Source organism: Meriones unguiculatus, chromosome 21, assembly GCF_030254825.1.
Source record: "Meriones unguiculatus strain TT.TT164.6M chromosome 21, Bangor_MerUng_6.1, whole genome shotgun sequence".
Lineage (NCBI taxonomy): Eukaryota > Metazoa > Chordata > Mammalia > Rodentia > Muridae > Meriones > Meriones unguiculatus.
The window spans coordinates 55965345-55992498 of NC_083368.1; the positions used below are offsets into that span (position 1 = coordinate 55965345).

At 43.4% G+C, this 27154-nt stretch overlaps 1 protein-coding gene across 1 annotated transcript in view; it reads left to right on the forward strand.

The window, feature by feature from the left end:
- The window catches only part of Snd1 (staphylococcal nuclease and tudor domain containing 1), a 399985-nt gene that overhangs the window by 132545 nt on the left and 240286 nt on the right, over positions 1–27154 (forward strand). Inside the window, exon 11 of the mRNA XM_060374009.1 lies at positions 9250–9339. Coding sequence (XP_060229992.1) covers positions 9250–9339 — 90 coding nt within the window. The remainder of the gene's footprint in view (positions 1–9249; positions 9340–27154) is intronic.

Genomic DNA, 27154 nt, shown 5'->3' on the forward strand with positions numbered 1-27154 from the left:
AAGGCGATTAGTGCTATAACACTGCCTTATCTCTTTGTCTCTTGACATTAGCTCTCTTGCTAACACCCATGTTAGATGTTGCAAAACAACTCAGCTAAGCAGATTTCAGTTTCCCATGGAATTTTTTATTTTCCAGTGTGCTCTCTGAGCACAAATTTAAGAGTTCGATTAATTTCAGCTTATACATATCTTTTTGCCTTTTTTTTTTTTCTGCAAAACCATTTAAAGGGCTAGATGATTATTTTGGCAATGTCAGGAGGAACTGAAGCCAATCACGAGGTAGACCAGTAGCCCCTAATGTCCTCACTGTCAGGAGCCAGACTTCCAATATTTGATTGCCAATAAGCGTCCTGTTTATGTCTGATCACCTGGTACCAGGAGACGTTTGAGGAATATCACCTTCAGATAAAGATCCTCATCTTTGGATTCTGGGTTAGTGACCTTTCCCGTTGTTCTCTTAAGGGGTCCCATACTTTCTGCCGCGTTACCCTGGACCTGTCTCTTGGGTCCTCTAGAGATAACTTCTCCAGCGAAGCTGCTGCCGTGTTTCTCATCAGAGCAGATGTTTTTTCTTTGGGGAGCATTTGTTGGGGGGGGGGGGGGAAAGAAAGCTATCTGCCAAGTTGCCCATGGGAGGCCACACCTGTGCAGGAAGGACAGATGGGGCAGGTCGTCAGGCGGCCTTTCTAACTTTCCTTCAGTGACTATGGGATCCACCTCTCTGGCGGCACAGCTTCATACTTGGGATTCTCGGCTTCCTGTGCCATTGAGATCTGTGAGGTGTGGTGCTGTGTCTTTTATTCTACCCTCTACCTTCCTGCAGAAGCTTTTGCTGTGAGGTGAGGGGGACTGCTTATACTTTGCCCTTTGAGTAGTGGTTAGGGCCTGTAGAGCCTTCAAACTACTTACTGTTAGAGCCTTGACAGGACCTTGGGGGATGTGGTGGGGTGGAGACCTGGTGTTTGGCTCCTGTCATCTCCTCCCCTCCCCACTTTTCACTCTCTGTTCTCCTTCCTCCCCTTTCTCACTGCATCTGAGCAATAAATAGCAAGCACTTCTGAAAAGGCTCTTAGTTGGCTTATGTAATTGAGTAGAAGAGCAGTCTCATGAGGGAAATTTTTTTCTTACATGATAGTCCTGAAAATGGTTCTTAATTTTGGGATGTGCAAGTTCCTGTGGAATAGAATCATATGCTGTGCACTGGAGATAACGGGTCAGTTCCTTCAAGGACACGAAGCTGCCTCCATTTGCTTTACTTCAGTCACTCTCTTGGTTCTGTGACACTGCTCTGCTGGCAGTTTGCCAAGAGACATTTGTAACTGGGACTGTTGCATGGAATTGCCACTTCCTTTGCCTTTTTCCTGTCACCATGGTGAGTGGAGGACTGGCCCCCGAGAGAGAGAGTGAGGCTCTGCCTGCTCCTCTCTGCCAGGGTGTGGTCAAGTTGGCTTGCTCTCTGCCATTCTGATTCCACTGCTCGGCTGCAGTGTGTGCTGAAGACTGTTGGGAATTGTGTCTTCCCACCAGTACTTGACTGTTACCAGCTGCCATCTGTACAGAAGGTCACGAGTATTGAGTTCCCAGTTGTTATTAATCTACTTGTTTATTTTTTCTGAACCCTTTTATCATCAGCCAAGCATCTCACTATGGGTTTCTAGCCTCTCTACGCCCCTGGTCTCTTCTGTCTTTTTCTCTTCTGCTCCCTCCCTCCTCCCTTTCCAATCCCTCCCTCCCTTCCCCTTCTCTACGCATGGCCCTCCCCAAGTCCACTGAGGGCAGAGGTCTTCCTTCTGATCCTAGTCTTATCAGGTCTCATCAGGAGTGGCTGCATTGTCTTCCTCTGTGGCCTGGTAAGGCTGCTCCCCCCTCAGGGGGAGGTGATCAAAGAGCAGGCCAATCAGTTCATGTCAGAGACAGTCCCTTTTCCCATTACTAAGGAACCCACTTGGACACTGAACTGCCATGGGCTACATGTGTGCAGGGGTTCTAGGTTATCTCCATGTATGGTCCTTGATTGGAATATCAGTCTCAGGAAAGACCCCTGTGCCCAGATTTTTTTGGTTTTGTTGCTCTCCTTGTGGAGCTCCTGTCTTCTCCAGGTCTTACTGTTTCCCACTTCTTTCATAAGATTCCCTGCACTCTGCCTAAAGGTTGGCCATTAGTCTCAGCATCTGCTTTGATAGTCTGAAGGGCAGAGCCTTTCAGAGGTCCTCTGTGTCAGGCTCCTGACTCGTTCCCTATTTTCTCCTTCTTCTGATGTCTATCCTCTTTGCCTTTCTGAATGGGGATTGAGCATCTTTGCCAAGGTCCTCCTTCTTGATTAGTTTCTTTAGGTGTGTAGATTTTAGTAGTTTTATTCTATATTATATGTCTAATATCCACTTATGAGTGAGTATATATGTAAAAGCCAGAAGCTGGAAACAACCCAGATGCCCCTCAACTGAGGAATGGATACAGAAAATGTGGTACATCTACACAATGGAATATTACTCAGCAATAAAAAAAAAAAAAAAAAAACAAACAAGGAAATCATGAAATTTGCAGGCAGATGGTGGGAACTGGAAAAGGTCATCCTGAGTGAGCTGTCCCAGAAGCAGAAAGATGCACAGGCTATATACTCCCCAACATTTTTGACTGTGGTCCATAGACCTTCACTTTTTTTTTTTCCCTTTGCTTCCTAGGAAATGCATGAAACGTATTAGATTGTAAATTTAGTCTTTACCCATATCAGTCTTTCTAGTAGACTTGCTTATCCTTAAGCTATCTTTTGAGTGGGAAATATACATAGAGCTAGTTAGTAAATAAAGCTGACACCCTCCCTGTCTCCCCAATAACTCCTAGTAGTTGTCTGGTAGCTGTGTGCACACCCCTGCAGACATTCTTAGGCATTTCTCATTTGGTCAAGGTAGCTACAAAGTTTAGGCTTCCCCTCTGTGGTTAGCAGACTTTCCTATTAAAAAACAAAAAATGCTGTTCTGTGATTCAGGACTAGAATCCAGTAGATATCCTTGTGGCTCCTGTCTCCTGGCTGCCAAGGGAATTGAAAGGTCCTTGATTGTAAATATGCCGAGGGCATGTGATACTGTGCCTATTTTAAGCCTACAATTCACATGGAAATTGCAGCCTTTGTTTATTAAAATGCCATGTGAGGCAGAGCTACTGGGACTGGTCCATTATTTACTGTTAGAAATTTTATTCATTTAAGTCTGATCATGTCTGTTCTTATTTTAATTCAACAGTCAGCTTTAAGATCATCACTGAGTATAAATCTGCTCAGCTACATTAATTAATATATTATAGCTTGCTTCATTTTTAAGACAAAAGTCAAACATCTTATTGACCCTATTTATTTCCTAGCACATTTTGTAGTTAAATATTCCTTGTGCATCATGGAAACCCACATCTGTGCTGGGCTGTCCTTTTTCCCTTGTTTTGGAAGGGGAGAAGGCCATAATGTATGTTTTTGTGAGGGGAATAATAGCCAGTTAGTTGTTGCACACAGAAATGAAAGTACAAGACGTGGTGAGGAATGGGTGAAGGCCATCAGTGAGGTTGGTGGTAATAAACACTGGGCTTCTGTCTTTAGCCCTGACATTATCCCCTATTTGCTCCTTAATGTCGTGTGTTGTATTTGTGTAAGAATGTCCCTGGGTGGCATTATCGGCCCTGTTTGTTCACTGCCCTTTATCTTCCTCTTCCCTCATCCTGCATTATTAACCTTTAGCTATATTTCAGGAATCAGTATATGTGTGGGGTTTTTTTATTCTGCTGATGTGGGTCAATGAATAGATAATAATCGTTTTGTCTGTTTATTCTGTATTTATATAGGGTTTTACTGTGTCTTTCTGCAACTTCCTTGTCCTGCTCAATATTATATTCAGATTTATTCCATGATTGCTGTAATTCAGCTTAATTGCTCTGTATCCCGTGATATAGCCACGCTATACACAGTGTTAACATGGATGGTATTCTGCCTGTCTTCTGCATGTAAGAATTTTCTAACATCTAGAGTCCGTACATACCTGTAAGTAGTAGTCATTAATTAGAGAGGTGTGTCCACCAGTCATCAGTGTGCAGTAGTATGTCAGAGTAACATTTTATATTTCTGTCACTAAAGGACATTCCAATTTCCCAAATTCTTACCTCAAGTATTTTTGTCAATGTGACGGTTGTTATGTACTTTTTCTCATTATTGAAATTATTCTTTTTTCATAGACTTAACATTCTGAGTTCTTTAGTGAAGATCTATCAGCTTTTTTACTTGTCAGTTTCCTGTCGTGAGTGAATCGATCCGATGAAAAGAGAGGTCCAGCACACCTCCTGCCCCTGCACAGCAGACCAGCAGCAGGCTGGTCTGTGTAAAAGAGCAGCAGGCTCTGTGTAAAGCCATTGCCCCATATTGAGGACCCTGCTTTAGGAGTTATTGCCTCTTTGCTTTTGTCACTCATTCTTCACTGCCGGACTTTTCCCTGCCATTTCTCTCGTGTGACATTAAAAACCAAAACTCTTCACCCTGTTTAACGGGCAGCTACCACCTCCTTTCTGTCTGGTTTTCACCACAACTTTCAAAGGAGTCCTATATGCTTGCCTTCTCTCAGTTTTTCTTTCTTCCTGTTCTTTTGTATACTTATTTTTAGATCTAACATGGCTTTTACTCCTGCTGTCCCCAAGAATGACCCTTCTTGAATCTACGAAGACCACACTTAGTTGGACACAGAATTTGAATATTCACCCCCATCTTGCTTGGTTAACTTTGCAATTTTTGACATAGTTGATTGGTCCTTCTGTCAGGCACTTTTGGCTGCCAGGACACAGTACTTTGGTAGTGTCCTTGTGCTCTGATCACTAGCTGTCCTCTCTCTCTGCTTGTACAGATTCATTCTGTCTCGGTGTTAGACAGGTTATTGAGGGTCTGGTTATCACTCTACATGCTGCAGTTTCTATTAAACCTCTACACACCACACCCACCCACCACACCCCCTACGCACCCCAGTTCCACACTCACACCTGGCTGCCCGCTCCCCCAGCCCGTGTGGTTCTGAGCAGCTGAAGCTCGCTGGGCTGAGCCACTGCCCCTGCTTTTTCCCTAGTGTGCCACACTCGAGCTTCCCTTTCTCTCACCTGGGTCCGTCCGTGACTCTTGTTTTTCTTTGACAGTCACATTCCATTTGCTATCTACCTTGGAAATTCTTGCATTACCTCTTTACTGCTACCACCCTTTTGTAAACCAGTATCATATCCTACCTAGATTGCTACATTAATCTCTTCATTTATCTTGCTCCTCTTGTTACAGTGGAAGTCCCTGACCTAAAGACTAGGGTGATTCATTGTAATCACCTCCCTTTAAGAAGTATTTCCAGTGGGGCATGTAAATTGAGCTAGTTGGGAAATAAGGCTGTGTTTCCTGTTACCTCTCCTCCTCCTGCCTTCTGTTCTGGGGCCTACTATCTTTTGTCTTGTTGGAAGGCACAGGCCTGGTTTGCACTTAGTTCTCTTTGCCTGTCTTCAGATGACCATAGCTGTCTTAAATTTCTGAGAAAATAGAATCTTAGTGAAGCTTGCCACAGGCACCTTGTGCCAGAGCCCCACTTAAAACCTCTCTTCACACTCCCTGCGCCATCCTTTGCTTATCAAAAAGTACGTCTTGGCCTCCTCTTTTTGATAGAGAACTTTAAAAGTCTTCCTAGAACATTCTTACCCACCTTTTATTTACTCCCAGACCCATAATATGTGTCTGTTAAACCTCAAGAATGTTTCAAGGTCATTGTATTTTATGGCTACAGATTTTAGGAGCAGGATAGGAAAAGCCTGAAGGCAAAGATCTGACAGGAGGTCTCTCTCTCTCTCTCTCTCTCTCTCTCTCCACACACACACACACACACTCCTCTTTAAAAGATCTTTGACCCCAGACTTCCCTGTTTTGGCTATTGGCCTACAGTGCCTCCTGTCAGAAGGCTAGCTGTGTCTTTATAGCTGTGTTGTGGGTGCTGGGCCTGTTGCTTGAGGAGAGGGACAGATGACAGTAGCTCTCTCTTCCGTCTCTAATGTGAGTCATTGTGTGGCCTTCGCGCAGTGTCACTTCTCAGGAGGGATGGTGATTACAGCACATATTGGTTTGTGTATTATCCGCCCACCAGATAAAGCAAGCATTCTCTTCTATTTTTATTTTAAAAAAAATATTTCCATGTAAATTAGAATCTAAACTAGACAGTCCCTTTTAGCAGGGCGATTCCACTGCAGTCCTGGTTCCCCAGAACACATTCCATACCTCAATTGCCTCTTCGAGATTTCAAAGGCTTTTATGTACCTGGTAATTTGGAGGAATTGCTTTTATTTTGTGGCTTCTTAGGGACTTCTAATATCTCTCTTGTAAGATATTTGTAGATGTCAGTAGCTCCTAGCTCTGAAGGGTTAGAGTAACAAGATCGGTCTGTTTTCACTTGTGATATCTTGTTTTCTGCTTGTGCGATTTGTTCTTTCCTAGCTTCATGAGAGACATATAATCAGACTCTGAATCTGCCCTGTTTTGTATTAGTGTGCTTGCTGGTCTACTACTTCCTTGCTTCCCTTCCTCTGAGGGAATTTTGTCTCAGTCCTGCCCTGGCAGAGTTATCTTGCATTAGTGCTCTTGTTTACATAGCCATTTCCCCTGCATATGTACGGATCATCCTTGGGCCTTCATTGAGGCATCCAGAAGTCTTGTCTTCCAGTTTTAGTTTTAGAGTTTCAATCAACTGTTATTTTCTCGTTCCCCATGTGATGTTTCAGAGAGTGTCAGTAAGGCCTGGAAATCCAGGCGTCCTCACATGGCATAGAGCTGCACGCGGCAAACATCATTGTTCTGTTTGATTAATTTAAAACATCTTTGTTCACAAGACTTCTGTCATCACACTGTTACTCTTTGTAAATACATTTTCTCTCTTGTTCGGTGAGTATGAATCCATCGGGTCTTTTTATTCCTGAGGGCTGATTCTGATAACCATTGATTTTGTCTTTATTAAAAATCCTGTTGGAACCAGGATAGAGTGCGGTAGTAGAAGGCTTTCCTTGCATGTGCAAGGCTGTGGTTTGGGTACCCTTACTGGAAAAAAACACAGACAGCATCCTGCTTACCACTGTTATCTACCGTTTGTCAGCCCGTCTTTTTAGGACTTCTCTGGTAAGTGTCTGGCAGCAAACATCTATTCACAGATCAAAGGGACAGTTCCAGCAAAGGCCATCTTGGCAAACCAATGAGTACCTCCAGGAGTTGGGTAGGGTTCTGTACAGGGGCAGGGATGAAGCCCAGCCTAGCATGAGTGATGTTAGGTGGGGGGTCCCTGCACCCCTATGCTGCATAGGCCTTGGGGGAGGAAGGGGTAGTGTCTTCTCTCCGAGAATTGGCTATAGCTTCTTTAGCCCCCAGGGAGGGGTGTGAACATTGTTAGATTCGGCTTTTTGTAGCTTATGTAATGGCTTCTTAATTTGTGGCCCCTTGATTACTCCAGGCTTCTAGGACACTTATAAATTATCTGTAGTGTGTCTTTTTTTATTACCCAGCATTCCTTTAGACTGGGTAATTCCCAGTAATTCCCACTAAGCAGCCTTGCTTTGACTCTTTTCTTGTTCCTGTATTACTCTCACGTTTAGGGCCATGGCTAAACATACACTGTAGTCCTGACGCCTCAGGACATTGTTCTGAGTGTGGACAGTTTCGCTCTTCCTGTTCCATGGACGTGGATTCCCATACCTGATCTGTGAAAAGATGTGCCTCTCCTTCCTAGCAGAAGGCTGAAACAGCAATAATCCTTTTGTTTTAATTTCACAGACGAAGTAAACAACAATGTGATGATGAATGTGAAGCTCAGAATTCTTGTAACTGAAAGAATTATTTTCATTCTCATAAGAGGTTTTCTTGGTCATAACAGTGAACTGAAATGTCTTATCATGTGCTCGATACATCAGAGCTCAGTCTGTCTGAGAGGAGATACCTACTTCATTTCCTTTTTTCTTCTTACTGACTTTAGGATGAGTATGAATGTAGCATTAAAATGACGAAGGCTCTTTACTTGAAAGCTGTTTAAGAAAAAAATAACTTACAAAACTCTTTAAGTTTTACACAGATTATATAGAGGCAACTTACTTTGTCAGATACAAAAATAGATGGTAAAGGCAGGACCAGGTTAGCCAGCCATGGAGAAAGGAAATCACTGGTTTACGTATATCATAGGAAATAGTTTCTGGTTTTGTCCTTCATCTACTTTTTTATGTAATATATGGGTCTTGGAGACCCTTAAGTCCGTACATGCATTTATGTTCTTCCAGCGTACTTAATCTAAGCATTATGCATGCTTTCAAGAGTTAGAAAAAGAAACATGTAGAGTCTTTGCTGTCCTGGAAATTAAGCCTCATGTGAAAGACACCGAAGTAATGGTATCAGACCGTCTGGATACGATCCTCTCTTAAGCAAACCCCTCCCCCCAACCCCTCATGTTTCCAGACCTCACCAGAGGCAGGCAGGACTTCTTAGCCCTGTCATCGTGACTCAATGCTGGATTTCTGCCCTTTTATCCCCTCTGCCCACTGTGTTGTCAATTCTGTTAATTCAAGTTTTAAAAAGGTTCTTATAGCTCTGAAGTCCTGTCTGTCTCTGCTGCTGTCACCTTCCTCCAGACTGCCCCATTGTCTGCAGATGGCTTGTTTACCATGGATGGCCAAGTTGTAGACGGCCTTTCTGCTTCTTTTCTTGTTCTGTTTTTTCTAGTTGTAATTTTCATACTCGTTTCCCCTCCCCCCCCGCCTGCAAATACATTAAAGTCTAGATGTCAGTGGAACTTTCCTTGATCATTTCCTCCTTTCCATTTCTCTGAATTCTTATGCAAAACTACTTCTTTTCTAGTATCTCTCTGTCACTCTAAGTTTTGTCTTGAATCCAGAATATATATAGGTATTAGCTAGTGTGTATGTGTCAGGATTTGGGAGGTGCTTAGGTGTATTGTGTGCGGTGAAGTGAGTGCCCATGGGCACTGAATTTCTTCTGTGTTGCTTGTTTCCAATTTGGGTCACTACAGGTGCTCCTTTTGAGCCTGCCACATGAAAAAAAATTTCTCAAGAAAGCATATCAACCAACTACTTAGTAACCAGTCAGCAGGTGCCTAGAATACTTGGGACCCAAGGAGACAGCCAGTTTTGCATAGATCCCTGTGTGTTACAGTAATGCCTGTGGTAAATCGTTTTCATTCCTAACAGCATATTCTATTTTGTTTGCAGGATAAGAACAAGAAGCTCCGGCCCCTGTATGACATTCCCTACATGTTTGAGGCCCGGGAGTTTCTTCGGAAAAAGCTCATTGGGAAGAAGGTAAATGAGGAGCGCGTGTTTGCGCGTGTTTGGATTTAGTGTCATGCCTCAGGAGTGATGATTTTAATCTAGCGCCTCCGGGTCCTTTCTAGGCCCTTTAGCAGTAGATGACACTCCCGACCGAGTCAAGTGGAATTACTCTGACATGAAGAGAGGCGTGGCTGTGTGTCAGGAAGTGGTATCCCTTGGGAGAAGTTTGAAATTGGGGCCCTGACCACAGTTTGATTGTCAGTGCTTTCACGGAGGGCTCTAGGCTCAATTCCAGGTTCAATAATTGCATATGTCCCATGCTGCATTCAGTTGGCTCTCCCCTTCTCTCCAGGCACCTCCATTAGAAGGCTGGTGCTGTGAAAGTCAGCAGTGAGGGAACGTTGCTGCCTTTTTGTGTGCTTCTACTTCTGAGGAGAAGACTGTAGGAGCCAGAAGTCGAGTTCTCCTTTGTTAGAAGGGTGCATATGGAAATACATAGCATATGGATGCTCCCTCGCTTCAAACTCCCCGTAACCTCTGCTCAGCTGCCGAGAAGTAGGGACTTTAACTGGAAACGGTCGTGTGGCTTCTCTGGGTCCTGTGTGAAGATGCTTTCTGGGCAGTCTGTTGACTCTGCAGTCTCAGGGCTGGAGACCTAGCGTGCCTTCCCAGTATTATTATTTCCGGCAATATTCTATTTTCCAAGGTTAGGAATAGTGAGCTTTTAAACATACCTTTATTTTCTCCTGACATCTTATTCCAAAGTCCAGCACCGTTTGTGTCCTGGCTGGATGTACAGAGAAAATAAATGGAATGCCTTCTTTAATGGCACCCCGAAGGGAAGCCTGTTCAGGAAGGGACTGTGAATCGTGCTTTTGTTGGGGATTCTAGGAGATATTTCATATTATGGGTTGATTTTTATATTCTACTATCTTGCAAATACTCTAGTATTCAGAACACCATAATTGTTTTGGTCTTGAACCTTAAACCCACGTCATGTATCCCTGAACTGGTGAGGTTTTGACAGGTTTAACATGGCTCTGGGTCTCTGCTGGTGTGCCATTCACCCACACCCACCCATAGACACGATATAGTGTGCTTAAAGTAGCCCGCTCGTGGAGCGGAACGGAAGATCTTCTGAGCTCCTGCCTGCACCACCCAGGTTCTGGGGTTACGTGCATGTGCTTCCATGCCAGAAAGCCTCTAGTTTTTTAATTAATGTCAAAATAATGTATTATAAATATAGTCATTTATCTGTGACACATGCCTGCTGCAGTCTTAGCATTTGAGAGGTTCAGGCACAGACGCAGAGAGTTCAAGGCCATCCTCAGCTACATAGCATGGTCAAGGTCAGCCTGGTCTGCGTGGGATTCTATCTTACATAAATAAACTGTGTAAGTAGGTATATTATATATCAGAGTTAGTAGCATGGTAAGTCATAGTAAGGTATTTTGAAGGTGAATCTCAGTTAAAATGGCTTAATTTTCAGGTTTTGTTTTTGTTTTTTTAAAAGAAGCCAAACTGGATTCCCTAAAATGAGTATTAAATCTCCTCAGGCTCCTTCAGCGAATAGGCTCATTTGTCATTGTATAAAACTTGACAGTGCTATATTCATTCATGGAGTGTAGTGCAAATGATGGCTTTAAGTCTCTTTCAATTTCCAGATCTCCTGTTATCTGATGTAATGTCTAACATCTCTATCTTACCCTCTTGATATCATATCACTCATTCACTGTCTCATAAATAGTTGCATATAGACAACCAAGGAGCTTTATGTATTTCAGAGGAAGCCCACGCTGTCTCCCAGCACTGTAGCAGCACACACTTGATTTGTGTGCTAGGGTCTGTGCATATAGTATGGCACCGACTAGTTTCCTATGTATTGCCCTGCCGTGGCTCTGTGTCCTCCCTGGGCACAGAGGTCACAGTTTATTGCAGCTGCTGCTGAGCTGCCCTGGAGGGCTAGGCAGGTCTGTGCTCGCAAGGACTGTGTCCAGCCATTGCAAAGTCCTCTGTCACAGGGTAGAAGGACCGACCTCAGCGATGATGTCAAATCTTAAGCCATTTGGTGCCTTCTTAGTAGGAGAAGCCTCGTTTACTGGTTCCCGTGCAGCAGAGTTGAGTAGACTGTGCTGAGATCCAGCTTGTCCCCCACAGTGACAGTGTGTAAATGATGAGGCCTGCATCCTCTGGATGCATCTCAGCTCTGCTGGGCCGGAGTGTTCCCGGTGCAGAGGACTCACCACCTGAAACTACTTGCCTGTCTTCTGGGCCTGTCAGTTACAGCAGTCAACACCCATGAGCTCTGGCGCCTGGGAGCAGGCAGGGCAGTCACTGCCTCAAGGGGGTTGGCTAGCACATCATTGCACATTCTGCCAATTCCCTGTGGACCGCTGCAGCTGTTCCGCATGGTTCATGGGGATTAGCTGTTGTGAGGAGCGTGTGTGCCTGTGTGCATGAAAGCTGATTAGGGTGGCCTGCCACAGGTTATAGAGGATGTGGAGGTAAAACCTGCTTCCCTGCCTCCTTTCCAGAGAGCCAGCACTAATGGCATTTTTGGGAGATGTCTGGAATATGGAGAATCAAGATGGAAGGTAAATGCTGAGATGTTTCATTGGTTTTGATGGCCCCTCTTTCAGTTGTGGATGCTCACACTGATGAAGGCCATTTACATAACTGTCTCTCTGGATGTGGGCCGTGCAGCTGCGGTGCTCTGAGGCTTGCTTGCCTCAGCTGTGGCCCGGGTAGTACTTGCCTCTCCTTTCTTAGAGCTGTGCTATGGAAATACAAGATGATTCAGTCTTGACGGATCTCAGGAAGGTGTGAGGTTTGGTTCCGTTCGGATTTTCGAGTAGCCTTGCCCTTTCACATTGATTCTGACTTTCAGATCAAGAGAAATGAATATACAACTGTCATCATATGCAACTGTTTTTCTTTTTCTTTTTCTATTGACTTTGGTTGATGTTTTAGCTAGTGAGCTGTTGGATCAGAATGTTGGCTTCCCCAGAAAACACATGTATTCTGTCCGGGGGGGGGGTGAGGGAGTGGGAGAATGTGTGCTCACCTCGCCCTGTACTTCCCCTGTTTATCGCCTGCCGTCCTTTCGCTAAAATCTTAACTAATGAAAAGTCATGGTGAATGACGTTCCTGCCAGTTTCATTGTGCAGTAGGAGCTGCGATAGTTTTCGCTGTTTGTTTGTTTGTTTGTTGTGTAAGGCTTTCCAGGATGACATCACCCCATGTCTCACATGGTGACTTCTTTATAACTGCCCACCCCACAGAGCAGAAACTGCTCCTTCCCTCCCTCTCTTTGTCCCTCCCTGCTTGCCTGCCTGTTTGTCTGTCTGTTTGAGTAGTCTTCCTCAACCTTTGTTCTTAAAGAACAGCTTGTGTAAAAAAGGGAGCGTGTGCATGTCAATCATTTTGTTTTCAGTAGGTAGAATAACTGGTTGGGGGTTTCCTTCAGCTTTTTCATAGAGTATATAACGCTAAGTTCCAGTATTTTCTCCCTTGTCACACAGCATTTACAAGTGACATATGAATCATTCCTATAACTCTTGTCCCTTAATTGCAGAATTCCTATCACCATGGGAACCATTGTGTTCAGAGTTGGAGCTTGCTTAAATAATCGAGGGTCAAAAATGGTGGAGGAGCTGGGACTGCAAGAAGGCTGAGTTCACAGATCCATCTGGACTGGAAGTAGATGCTCACTGTAGGCTTTCCAGACCGCAGACCTCGTTTCTTTTAATAAATCTATGGATGCGTCTCGTTTGTAAACTAATGGGTGCCTTTGTCTTATTTTTATGCCATTGAAATTTGTTCTGTGAATTAATTTAGCTCTTAGAATTAAGCTTCTTTTTTCTTGATTGATGCAGACACTTTAGAATTATAGGGTTATAAATCCTTCATTGAGGGTTATTTCATTTCCAGATTGTTTAAAGTTGTTGCATTCTTTGATGAGTCCATACTTTTGGGGTGCAAAGCTGGAGAAATCTCCATGTATTCCAAATCAAGCATCTCCAGAACTGATCTGTTGTCCTTTGTCAGGCATGTCACTGGTTCTTTCCTAGTTGTCTGGGAATTATTATCTTTTTGTGCCAGTTAATCCTTTGTCACTGAGATAAAATTTCTAATATAAGTAACTTAAAGTTACTTATATAAAGTTACTTATATTAGTTAAAATATAAGTATATTTTGACTCATTACTTTGAAGTTCCCATCCATGATCTCGTATCTAAATTTTCCTCTGCTTCTTACTGTGCTTACACTGCTCTTGTACCTCCTCTGCTCAGACTCCTGCAGGTACCTCCCCCCCTTCATAATTTCTTTTATAGCATGTGTGTTTACTTGCATATATGTATGTGAACCATGTGGATTCCTGGTACCCACATAGGCCAGAAGAGGACATGGGATTGACACCCCTGCCACTGGAGTTACAGCCATTTGTGAGTGTCCCCCTGGGTGCTGGGACCCGAACTTTCCTGGTGGTCTGCCCATTGCTCCAGCACAGTGTGGTTCTTGCCAGCTTCCTCAGAGGGAGGCTCTCTCCTCCTGGCTGCCTCGCAGCCTTCTATTCTGAGGTGCATTCTCTTCACTCTCACCATAGGATTTCCTTTCAGATCGTATTGACTTCTTATCTTCTTATTTCCCCCTTTCTGTTTACTTTCTGTCTATCCTTTGAAGATTCAGATTGTCCCCCTTTCCTGTAACTTACCATGTACATATTTCATAGTTTTCAATAATACAGTTGGGAAACTGCATAGATTTATATTCTATATGCCCATTAGGGCTTAACCTCTCTGTGTCCGATAGAGTTCATGTGCACAGTAGGTGCTCAGTGAAGTTTTACTAAGTCAGTTAACTTTAAAGGCACTGAGTTCAAGTTGTGAAGATGAGCCTACATGAAAATTAGAAGATAAGAGCATATAGGGGGAGGTTGAAGTTGGACTCACATGATTAACTTGAATCAACCAAATTTGCTTGGCCAAGATGGCTTCCTTCTTTCAATAGCCACAGACACATCTAGAAATGGCTGATGCAATATACAGTGATGTCTGTGCGCTGGGATACTGTGCTTCTGTGAGCTAGGCTGTTCATAGCTTTCTCCTTACTGGATGAATATTTAAAATATCTAAGCAGGTTTTATGAACTGTTTTTTGAACTTTGTTTTTTGCTGACCACTTTTGTATGACTCTTCATTCTGCCTTTTAAAAGCATTTCATGAATGGCTTAGTTTTTTTGTTTGTTTGTTTGTTTTGGTATTTTTGTTTTGAGGTAAAGTCTCACTATGCAGCCCTGGCTGGCCTGGAACTAGCTATATGGATAGGTTGTTCTTGAACTCACTTTTATCCGCCTCCAAAGCGCTGGACTTCAAGGTTTTTACCACCCGTTTTGTTCATGTTTATTTATCTGGTTACAGCCACTGTTTATTGAGTTTTCTTCTCATAGTAGGTACTGAATTCTTAAGATTGTGTTTTCATGTTTGATTTTTACCAACACCCTGAAAAGTATATATAATAGTCTCAGTTTTACAGGTTAAAAAAAAAAAAAAAAAACCCTGACACTCATAGACATTAAATACTTTACCCATTTACTTTCTCTTTCTGTTCTGTTGACTTAAAGACCCATCTGGAGGAGCCTGCTTCCCTGTGCACACACTGACTCAGATGTCCCTGAGGTCATAGTTCTTTGGGGACAGTGTCAGTGTCCCTGTACACTAGGTCTTTAGAGCCCTGTCCTGCTCTACAGCTGTGGGGAGGCAGTAATGGCAGTGGGCATCTGCCCTCTGAGGGCTTGCTGCCCTGTGGACGTTATCTCCTCAGTCCTTGAGATGGCCCTGCTGGAAGGTGCTTTGTTCTTCCTAGAGAACAATCTCCATTACACAGGCAAGGAGCTCAAGAGCATGGAGGCCGGGGATGTGGGGAAGCTTTCTTTCTCTTTCTCCCTAATCTTTTGGCTTAGCTGCAGCTGTGAAAGTCTGACAGTAAGGAGGGACAGGTTCGTTCACCCCCACCCCACACACACCTACCCCACCTCGGCCCAGAGTCAGGGAGCTCTAGATACTTGTTTCCTGAACATGAACAGGTCCCTGAAGAAGGTACCAGAGGTCACATCCTTGGTTTTTTTTTTTGTTTGTTTTTTGTTTTCATTTTTCATTTAGTCAGGGTAAGAGCCTCAGGGGCAGACAGCCTTCCAGAGGAGAGGATCTCCTTTCTCTTCACAATGCATTTAAGGCTGGCCAGCTCTGGAGAGTGTTACCCAACCAGCAGTGCTGAGTATGAAGCAGGCAGCCCGTAGGGTGGGAATTCTTGGCATAACTACCTCTGATGTGTTTTAGTTTGGGTTTCAGACATTTCTCTTGTCATCTCCACATTTTTCACTTTATATTAATTTGATTCATTCACACTATAGAAAAGCCTTTACGTTAATGATCAAAACAAGCTCTACGGTCGTGAATGCCTTGTGATTTAAATTGACAGGTTTATTCGATGTGGCTTGTCCTTGCCTTCCAAAGCCAGCTGTTAGCATCAATGTGGCTGTAAATTTTTGAACAAGTGACTGGAGATACTTAGGAAATGAAAAGATGCTTTGGATGACACATCCTTTTTAGCAGGAGACTTCCTGCTGCACATGATGGGGTTAGGCCAATAGTTAGGGGTTAGGCCTTAGACTCCAAGGTCTGTTGTGGACGCACAGCAAAATGATCCTCTTTAGGTTCCAGCAATGATCCTGTTTGTCCCTGAAGCCATTAACTGGTTTGTTTGCTGACAGAGGGTTAGCACGAATGACCATGGAGTTTCCTGTTCCCGGGAGCTCAGCAAGGCAGCTTTCTTCCCACTGCCACCGAAATACACTCTGTGATCAAGAGTTCTTGTTTTCTTCTTTGTCTGCAGATTGTGCAAAGTGCCTCTGCGCTTCGGGATCATCAGAGTGTTGAGCTGAGTGCACAACTCTTTAGGGTAGCCTGTTATTTGTGTGAAATATATTGTAATATCCTCTTCAAGAGCATCTAAGTTAAATTAGGAAACTAGAATTTTCGACTACATTCCTGGAAATTCCTGTGTGCTCACCTGTGGGAAATGACTTATTATTATCTGTGAGAATCCTTGGGATTTTCCCATCCCTCACTGACAGACACTTTGTGTCACTCTGCTTATTATTAAAGATGTTCTTTCTTGCATTCCCAGGCGGTTCACATTTTCTGGTAGACATTCTCATCTTTGTAGCATGGTTTGCAGCAGTCCTGTCTCAAGCTGTCCTCTTCAGGTCTGTATTGTTAGGTTTCTGGAATGTCGTCCTTGGAGCTGGAACTTTCCACACTTATTTTCTGCAAACTGAGATTTTATTTTAGGGGGAGATTTGTGCTGAATCAGCTCAGCTGTGCTTGGGGGTAGGGAGAGCACAGACTCCCCCTACCCCCACTTTAAAAATAACCGTTATGTGCCAAAAAATCCTGTAAAATGTGCTGAATTGCAGATCTTCCGACTTCCTAGACCTCTGGATCTACAGAGAATAGCTTCTTTGGAGCGCAAGTTCAGTGATGGAGGGCAGAAAGAGCATCTTGTGCTGGGGAAGGACGTACGACAGGACCCAGGCTAGATGTGTATTCCGGGGAAGAAGCCCAACTGGTCTTTTCTCTGTGGTTTTCTTTCCAGTTTCATTTGCCTATAAAGGTCTATGCAGGGATATGTTTACTAATTAAAAAAAAAAAAAAAAAGAAGCTCATTGTCAATAAGAACCCATCCAGAGACCATGAGCTTTACCTTTTAGAACACCGAGTTTCTGAAGCCTCTTACCTCTGAGGTAGCGCTGCAGCATTAATAATCTGTGAGTGTATGAGACGATAGACTGTAAGAGCGTCTGTTGGTTTTAAGGGGAAATCTGTTGATTCCTTAGCTGTGTCATAGAAGCAACACTTTAGAGATACCTTTATATAAACACAATTAGACATTTGTACGCTTACAATGGCAAGCTCTCCAGTTAAAAGTATTTAAAAGCTCAACAGTGCTTTTTGCTCTTTGTGAAACAGATTAATAGCTAGAATGACCTCATCTACTTTTACTCCTATGATACCTTTTCTCTGGTTCGTATTCAGGTATGCCTAAAATGCAGTGGTTTTGTCCTGGGCCTGTAGTGAGCTTGGATAAGTCTGTCTGATGTGTTAGTGCCCTGCTCTTCCTTGCCCCCTCCTCAGTTTGTGTGTCTGTGTACATGGAGGATAGAGGTCAAGTATTGTTACTTAGTTGCTTCTTCCTTATTTTAGAAACACAGACTTCCTGAACCTGGAACTTGCCCATTGGGTTAAATTGGCTGGCAGGCAAGTCCCATAGACCTTTGTCTCCACCTGTCTAGATCTGCAATTGCAGAGGCACGCTAATGAGCCCAGCTCTTTATGCGGGTGTTGAGGCTCTGAAATCAAAAGCACTTTACTGACAGAGCCTACATTATGATGATTTTCATAGTGTGTGCATAGTGCAGTTGCTCAGTATCCTCTTCCCACAGAATTCCCATCTGATAATAGTGTCTTCGCAGATATAATTGAGTAAATTTAAATGGGTTAAATGGGTTTCTGCATGGGAAGGGAGGTCATAGGAAGGAGGTAGAGTCTTCAGTGGCTTGCTGTGAGAGGAGAGGGCAGCGATTACGTAGCAGCTCTGGAAACTTGGGGCCCCAAGGAAGGATACTTTGGAGGACTTTTGGGGGAGGTTACTGACTGCTTATGCCTCGACTTCAGCTTGAAGCCTCCAGAATACCGAGGAGTATGGTTCTTTCCTTCCACCTGGCTGTTTATGGTGCCCTGTTAGAGCAGTCCTGGGAACTAAGACAGAGGGAACACATTCCTTTCCTGTATCATCTCCCTGTGGGCTGTTGTCTGGTTTCTTGAGTTCTGCTTCAGGAGTGAGGTTGGTTATCACCACAGTTCACGGAGTAGAGTCTGCTCCTCTGCTGGCATGGTGCCTTCCCTTACGTTGTGTTTGTACTTTGTCATTACTCCTAGGTAGTGAGGCTGGCCTTCGTCCGGGCTAAGGGATAGCTGTAGAGCAGTTGATAGGCGTTTCCGATTTTGTCAGTAGGCTTACTCCTAGGCTGTGGGTGTCTCCCTAAAGAATGAGTGCTGGTGCCCACTACGGAAGGCTACGTTGCCCTGTGGCCATCTTAGGCACAGGACCTTTCTCCTTGATCATCAGCATTTTGAATATGACACACTATGGAAGAAATCATTATTGGTTATGACTTTATCAGTATTTTATAAACTTATTGTGAGCCTTATATGAACTCCAGCTTTTTTTTGGCGGGGGGGGCACAGGAATCTCAAAGTTTTGTCTTTGATCTGCTTCTTTGTCTGTTTTTTTTCTGGAACTTTGCTTTCTCACATCTTCTGACGTAATAGACGAGCTGGAAATGAGTCAGGGTGAGTAGATGAGCAGGTATTACTCTGAAAATAATAGCTGCTGTGATCATTCTCTTAGTTTATAGGCCTTGACATCTTTGGTCATGTAAACTCAGTTGACCAGTTAAAAAGCAGCACAATGAAATCAGTTTTGACTGCTGTACAGCTAGTACCTTTTAGTCCAAACCTTATTGCAGGCCTTGGGAACAGAGCCTGACGAGCACCTCCTTATGAGCTAATATTTCAGCAGTTCCTGCTTTCCTTCTTGGAGGTGAAAATAAAATAAAGACAACATCTCTTAGAAGTCGCCTGTAATCTAACTGGGATAAGATGACATCAGCATGTTCAAAATGGGGACCAACGTGAATAACTGGAGAGATAACAGAAAAGTGTCTCTCAGCAGGACTTGATAGCTATTAATGTGAATTGTGCAGATGACAGTTATCTGTCAGAGGTCAGAGAGGTCTGACCTGCCAGACGACCTTGTGTGCCTTTGCCCTTTGTGGCCATGCATACTGCTGACTCATGACTGCTCTCACTCTTTCCTTTTTGGTCTGCCTGCAAGTTCTCAGCTGCTGGCTGCTGGTTACCTGAGTTCCAATCCAGTAGCCAGAGGCACCTATTATGTCTAAAATATAGCTCATGGATTCCATATGATGTTTGTTTTTTTTGTTTTGTTTTCTGTCTGTAAATGGCCCTAACTTGGTTATCAGCCTTTCTTAATGCTACTACCATCCAATAGTAACGATATTCCCCAAACCAGCAGTTTCCTGCTTGTTCACCCAGCTTCTCAGTGACTGGAAGACTCCCCTGACTCAGCTTCCGTTAGCTCCTTCCCCGGGTTTCCCAGTGAGCAGCTCTTCAGCTCTTTCTAATCTCAGTTTAATTAGTACAGCCCTCATCTTCCTGCCACTGTTCGCCATCTTTCACCCTCCTGTCACAGTCGCTTCTCTGTGCTCAGTCCTGATGTGCCACCCACCCTTGTGATACCTGATTGCCTGCCGACAAGAATCTGTCACATCAGAGCCCGAAGAGGAGCTGTATGTAAATTACCATGATTTTAATTGAGCCTGTTTCCATTTCCAGTCTCCCTTCCTTCTCTGTGTGACACATCTCAGAGGCCTGACCTTCTGTGGGAGCACAGCCCTTCCCCAGTTTCTCGCCTGTTCAGAACCTTTCCCTGCCCTCCGTGTTCATTTTGAGGTCGTGGTTTCCAGGTCTGACCACCTTCCCCACCACCACAGACAAACACTGGTCTGATGTCAAGAGTCAGGTAGAGTTCTCCTGAGTCCCAAGGGAGGAGATGGGGCCTGGCCTGGGAAGGTCTTAGGAAGATCAGGAGCATCTTGACAAGGATGTGGCACTTTTTATTTGTTCTTCATAAAAATAAAACGATTTGCTTAGCTAGTAGTGATAAGTTAATTTTTTGGGCTTGAATTTCCCATTATTATTTTCTCGCTCTAAGTGATGGAAGTCAAATAGACCCTGAGCATGCCCTGCTGGGTCGTGCTGGGGTACAGGGTGCTCCTCTCCTCTCGTCACAGGCCACACAATTGGAAGGGAATGAATTAGAAAATTGACCACTTTTAAACTGTGTCGAGGCCCTTTTTGTCTGGCAGGTTGTTTCTGACCCCGGCCCCTCCTTGCCTTTCTGATGCTTATTGGAGTCCTGAGAAGGAGTGTCTACTTAGAAACCCACACCACTCCTCCAGGCCGGAATCCACCCCCTCTAAGCCTGGAACTCTTCTTTAGTGAAAACACAACAGAAAGGGGGAGAGGGAACGAGAGGAGGAATGCCCCAGCACTGAGACAGCTTTATCTCTCCAGGTGCTCGCCTCTGTTCGGATCAGAGCCCTGGTCACTTCCAGGTCCTGAACGGGGGCTGCTGTGATGGTGTGCCTCCTTTCTTTTTGGATTTGATCTCTGCTGTGTGTCCCCTAGGTGTGGCAGAGCAGGGCGGGATTCCAAAGCAGCTCAGGAGGAAGGTAGAAACTGGCACAGCCAATGCAGCCCTGCGCTGCTGCTCCCCCTACCCCCACCCTTCTCAACTACACTAAAGTGAAGAGAGAGGGCATTTCTGAGACCTTGGGAACAAGAAAATAAATAGTAATTTTCACTCTTAGGAAAAATTAATTTCCTTACTTTTTTCCTTCTCTTTTTTGGAGTCTGGTTGGCCTTGATTTTGCTATGTAGATTAGGGTGGCATTTTTAATTTCTAAAATTCAAAGGAATCTGTTTTATCCTCTAAAAATATGATCTTACTAAATAACTCGAAATTACAGTTAATGTCCAGGTATTTCTAATCAGAGTCTAACAGCATGGATTTACAAATGTCTAGCTTCCCTAGAGTGTCTCTGCAGAAGGCCGCTGTGAGGGTTCAGGTAGATTTCTATTGCTGGACACTGGTCCCACACCTCCATCACTAAAGCCCTGGGCCAGAGTTCTTACACACACACACACACACACACACACACCCCACTGTCATCTCAAGGCATTAATTTGCACCAAGGAGCTATTCATAAACTTTGTCATGATTTGTTGCCCTGGTTTATGTTGATTGATCTTCTTGGTTAATTTACATTTCTGAAAGTTTAATCTTTTTGTCATCAGAGATGTGTTTTATTTAAAAGATCAGTGAAATAAATACTAATGTGAGAGGATGTGTCTAACTTATTTCCTATGACCTATGACTTATGGGTGAGTCTAACTTATTTCCTATGACCTATGGGTGAGTCTTTGTGCAGACTGGGAGAGTGTTACAGCTCTCATTTGTTGATGAGGTTGAGTTTTAAAGCTGAGCCCTGTGAGATGATTTTGCCTGCCCCCATCCCCCAGGTGGGGAATAACCCAGGTTTCCCATGTTAGGCAAGTGCTCTATCATTGAGCTACACACCTCCCTACCCATCCAGCTTTAACTGTCTGTTGTTTTCCCCCTGTCCCTCCCTGAAAGCTGGCATTGAATTCCATCTTTCCCCACCTCTGCTTATGGTACTGAGTTATGATCAGAGGCCACCTCTGAAGTTTTAAAATGGTTGTAGTTAGACTTTCAGTCCATTTGTTATTGGAGCAATGTCTTCTTTTCTCCCTCTCTAGATCTAGCAATGTCCTGATCCTTTTCTCCCATTTGCGGTCTGCTGTTTGTGTCCCTCTGTTCATCGGGTCACCACATTTTGAAATATGGCTCTAGGAGTCACAATTTATCTGGATGATTGACTCCCTGACTTTGGCCAGGTGCTTTTTCACATTCTCTCCAGTCTCTCCAGCGTGGAGGCTGCCTGTCGGCAGCAGTGTGAAGAAAGGCAGCCACAGTGTGAACTCCGCAGCACAGAAGGGTTTCTGAAGATGAGAGACAGGAAGCGTCATGTTGTGCTCCTCAGTTGTTCTGATTTGGTGGTAGTTAGCCATAGCTTTCCAAGGAGAAAATGGCAGCAAACTCGCTGAGTCTAGATGGATTTATAATGTCTCTCATCATTTAGAGATTGAAAGAGTTACTGATAGCGGCAATTATCCCTACTTCATAAACATAAGCTCCTTCCTTCCTTTCTTTCTCTCTGACCTTATTTTATTTGCTCAGTCTGCTCTTTTCTTTTTTCCTCCTTTGCCCTTTGTTTTTCATTTTTATTTTTATTTTTCTTGGCAATTCTTAGACCTTTGTCAGAATCCAAGCTGAGTTCTCATTTCCAGTATGTTTATTCCTTCGGACTCAGTGCCTGGCTTGGCTTCTTCTATACTGGATCCCTGGGACCTACTTGGCCTTGAGAAGAAAGCAGTGATTTACTAAAGGTCTTTTTTATTTTATTTTATTGTTTTTCCTTGTTTCTGTTCTTCCTCCCAGCAGTTCTAAGCTTGGTTCACTACCAAAGTTGACAGAACCATCGCCTCTCCCAGGTCCCACTTAGGTTGCCTAGTGGTTCCAGTTCCCGTTTGGGCTTGGGACCTCTTGGATGAGCATACAGATTTTTCTAGGCTAGACAGATAATACTGTGCTATCTTTAAAACTCTGTGTTGAGTGTCATTTACTACTCTTCGTGGAAGAGAGGAAATACTAGCAGGGAAAAAGTTGTGTCAGCCAGCCTTTTAGTTTGCCTTCCCTCCTCTGAGGGCTTCTGGGTGACCAGTCGGGTGCTTGGACATAACAGTTCAGGTGACCCTTGACCTGCTTCAGATTCTATGCGAAGGATGCTTGCCTTGCCTTGCCTGCTGTGCTGCAGTCCTCATCTGGCCGTGTTGTCATCCTGCACACAGCTGATGCCCTCTTGGCTAAAAGGGCAGGTTGCATTTCTGAGTCCCTCTTTTCTTCTTTTCTTCTCTTGTAAAGATCTTTTCTTTTTCTTTTTCTTGTTTTTTTTTTTTTTTGTGATTGTTTTTGTTTTTTACATGGGTAGATTTTTTTTTTTATATAGCCAAGCAAACATACTTTTCTCTAGAAGACTATTTATAATTTAATTTTTAAACAGGCAGAAAGAGAATTTTAAATGTCGTTTTATATAATGTAATTATTTCTTACATGTTAAAAATAGATGTGCAGGGGGAAGAGAGATGGGTAGAAGGCACACACATGAGTAAAACAGCGGTTCTTTTTGTTCCAAAGATTCTTGAACTCAGATTAAGACAAGTCATTGAATTTTGTCTTATTTTCTTGAAACAGATACTCTGAAGTCACTGGCAAGAAGGGCAGTAAAATACTGAGATGGGATTAATGGCTCCCGCTCCCCCCCCCCCCCACAGTTGTTAAATAAAACAGACCAGACATTTAGTTATTTAATGTGTCTTTTAAATATTTTAAGCTAGGAAACCCCTAATATTGTACTTCTTATGCTGTGTTGTCTGTCATTACTTTGAAATAAATAGGATGCACTTATTTCAAAATTCAAATAGTAAGAAAGAGTGCAAGGGAAGGCCTCCCACTCTGCTCTGGGCTTGGGTCTGTCTTCTCCTGTCCAGAGCATCTCCCCAGAAGCAGCCACATTGTCATGTCTTTGATCATCTCCCCTGCCAGCTGGTAGGCGTCGATCCTTAAACATGTTTGTGGGAGGGGATCTATGGTCTTGTTTCACATGGTGCTACCACACTGTGGTAAGTGTGGTTAAATTTGGGGACGTTGTAACCTGGAATAGTATCTTTGCATTTGTGTTTTGTTTCTCTGTACATACAAACACCAAAACCTTGGTCTATTTGGTCTTCACAGTTTGAGGAACGTTTGCTGCTGGCCTATAAAATCCCATCCTGATTTTGTCTACAGGTGTAATTTTCCACCTGAAAATGCAGTTATAAGTCTCACTAGCCCTGGCAATGTTGTCCATGCCGTCCATGCTTATGATACTGTGCTCTGTTGTGCTGTTTGCCACCTGCCCACCTCATCAATCACGAGACACCACCTTTCACTCTGTAAGATTACTACTGTGAGTATTAAACAAGAGCGCAGGGTAAAGGAAAAGCTGTGCTTCTGCGGGTAGCATCTCACGAGTGTCTGTTAGTCCAGTCTTTTTATGCATGTGCCTGTTAGTAATTTTTATTTTAGCTAGTAATTACATGGTGCTTACTGCTTCGTAACCTTCAACACGATGATTTCCCTGTGTCGTTAGTACTCTTCTACATGAGGTACCAAGTGAATGTTTAATCAATATCCTGTTGCTGCCTGTGGTGGTGCTCTAGTGGGTGGCTCTAAACCACATAGACTTGAATTTGAATCCCTGGGGCAGCATTACCTGCCTGGGCTGTCAAGAGCATTAAAAGTTGCAATATATGCTAAGTACTTAGCTCGATGCTCGACTCATCTCAGCTGCTCAATCGATGTAAGCAAACTTCTGAGTCAGGGCTTAGGGAAATTAAGAACAAAATGCAGTATATAATATGACAAATAAAACGAGCTTGTTCTGTTTTTTGTGAAAGGAGCACTGGGGAAAGATGCATTGAGTACTGATGAGGAAGGTACACTACAATCTGAGACCGAAGTGGTCTGTTTGTCCTTCACCAAGGCCTTTGCTCCCCATGAGCCCTGACTGGGGTCTTCTGTCCTACTCTAGCCTGAGGAAGGCAAGGTGGGAGAGAACTTTAAATACTTCATTGCCTGCCTGAGTTTGCTGGCATGTTTCACAGCCTGGGAGAGTTTGCTTGGGAATTGCTTGGGAACTGGCAGGACATCTGAGGACTGTAGCCGTGGGAAGCTGAAGAAAGGGCAAAATATACCCCTACCGGTTGTTCTTATACTCTGAATTTCTCTGAAAGTCTTAAGCTCAAAATTAAGAATTCCCCATCTGCTGAACCTAACCGTCTGGTCATGAGTGAGGAATGAGTGCTGCATGCCCTTCCTGTTAGCTCCTTGTGTTGGTCCAGCATTCCTTCCTTCCTTCCTTTCTTTGTTTTGTTTTTGTTTGTTTGTTGTTGAGACAGGGTTTCTCTGTGTGCCCTGGCTGTCCTGGACTCATTTTGCAGACCAGGCTGTTCTTGAACTCACAGATAATCCGCCTGCCTCTGCCTCCCTGAGTGCTGGGATTACAGGATGAATCCAGCATTTCTAGAGAGCACTCCTCACACATCTTGACTCCCTCTCTCTCTTCCACTTTAACATGTTTTCTTTTAAAAGCAACACTGTTAATTGAGCTGTCATTGATGAATTCAGGTATTGACTAAATTTGAAGTAATATTATGAAGTCAATTATTTCTGATCACACACGCAGCATATTTTTCTAAAGTATCTTGATGCTTTGAATGAGAAATCTGTTATGGTTGATATTAATGTGTGATGACTCTATAGTCAGCAGTTAAGCAATGAAGAACCTACTCTGGTGTTAAATACGGAGTATGTTGAAAGTTTAAATGAAGCAGAAATGTGCTTTATTGAAAAATGTATGTAGTCTGTTTAAGGCAGACTGGTTAGGAAAAACGGTGCAGTATTAGCACACATCTCTTCTCCCAGTAAATAGAATCACTTCTAAAATTAAGTGGGTATTTACCAAAATATGTAATTGAAATACAATGTCCAGTTCTAACACATTTTCAGCAGCACTGTTATTTTTTTAATCTCAGAAAAATTATCTGCCAGATTATTTTTCCTTCCCAGTTCTTTATAGACAGCCAGTCAGGGTTTCATTTTCAGGAGAGCACTGGAGTCTTTTGTTTTGTAAGCATCCAAGCTAAATAAACACCATGATGCAGGTGAAATCTCTCTTTCCTTATGCACTGGAGAAAGAACATGGGTTTAACACCAGCTCTAAGGGTTTCCTTGTAGCTCCCTGAATCTTTAAGCTTTCTCTTTGAAGCCCAAACTAATTTAAGCTTGATATTCGCTTTAACAGTATGCTCAGAATTAAATTCTGACTTATATACAGTTTCACTGCTCTAAACATTTCGCAGTTCCTTCTTAGCTGTCTCTTTGGTGAAGGTAGTCTTCTAGATGCTAAAACACAATTTTCTCGAAAATTACACAGTACAGGTTTCCTCGTGCATATTCATTCTCTCTCTTCCGTATACATGTATAGTTGTTACTGTGCTATCCTGTGCAGGACAGAGGTCGGCTGGATGGCATTCCTCAGTGGCGATCCACCCGGTTTTTTTGTGACAGGGTCTCTCAACAGGACCTGGGGCTTGCAGATTAGGCTAAATTGGTTAGTTATCCAGCAAGCTCCAGTGATCTGCCTGATGTGGGTTCTGGGGATTGGACTTGGTTCTTCTGCATACTTACTTGTATTTTACTGAGTGAGCTTGTTCCGTGAACTGTACCATCCCCCCACGCCTTTTAAAGCTTGCTTTATTTTTATTTTATTTATTTATTTGGTTGGATGGTTTGGCTTTTCTGGGCAGGGTTTCTCTTTGTAGCCTGGTTGTGGAAATTGCTCTGTAGACCAGGTTGGTCTTGAACTCATGGAGATCGCCTCCCATTTGCTGGGATTAAAGGGGTGTGCCACACGCCTGGACTAAAGCTTGTTTTTTTTTTTTTTTTTTTTTTTTAAGATGATTGATGGGCAACAGGGCTGTCATTTTAGGCAGTTCTCACTGTCATCATTTCCTTAGTTCTTGACTCCAGGAAGCTTTGTAACTATCCTGATCTTTCAGTTATTATAAATAACAGTGACTTAGGTCTCAGTGTATTTGCCAGATTTGGGTCAATTTTTTTTTTAAATCTTATATATAACTACAGTAATTATGCAGGTAGAAAATAGGAAAATAAGGAACACAAAGGCACTAAAATAAAGCATTTTGTGTAGTACAAGCATTTTGGAGAATTATAATCAGAACAGTTAGTCTCCTGACTCTCAAGAATGCATAGGCTGTGGTTGCTAAGGATAAGAGGGAGAAAAAAGGCTGCCTAGCGCAAACAACAGTGTTTTGGGTGTTTACGTAGACTTGTTTATTTATGACTCAATCTCTATGACCTTTTAATTTCTAATAAAATATCTGTGTCTTCTCACATACTTAAATGAAATATTAAATATTTTAATAGCTCTGTCATTT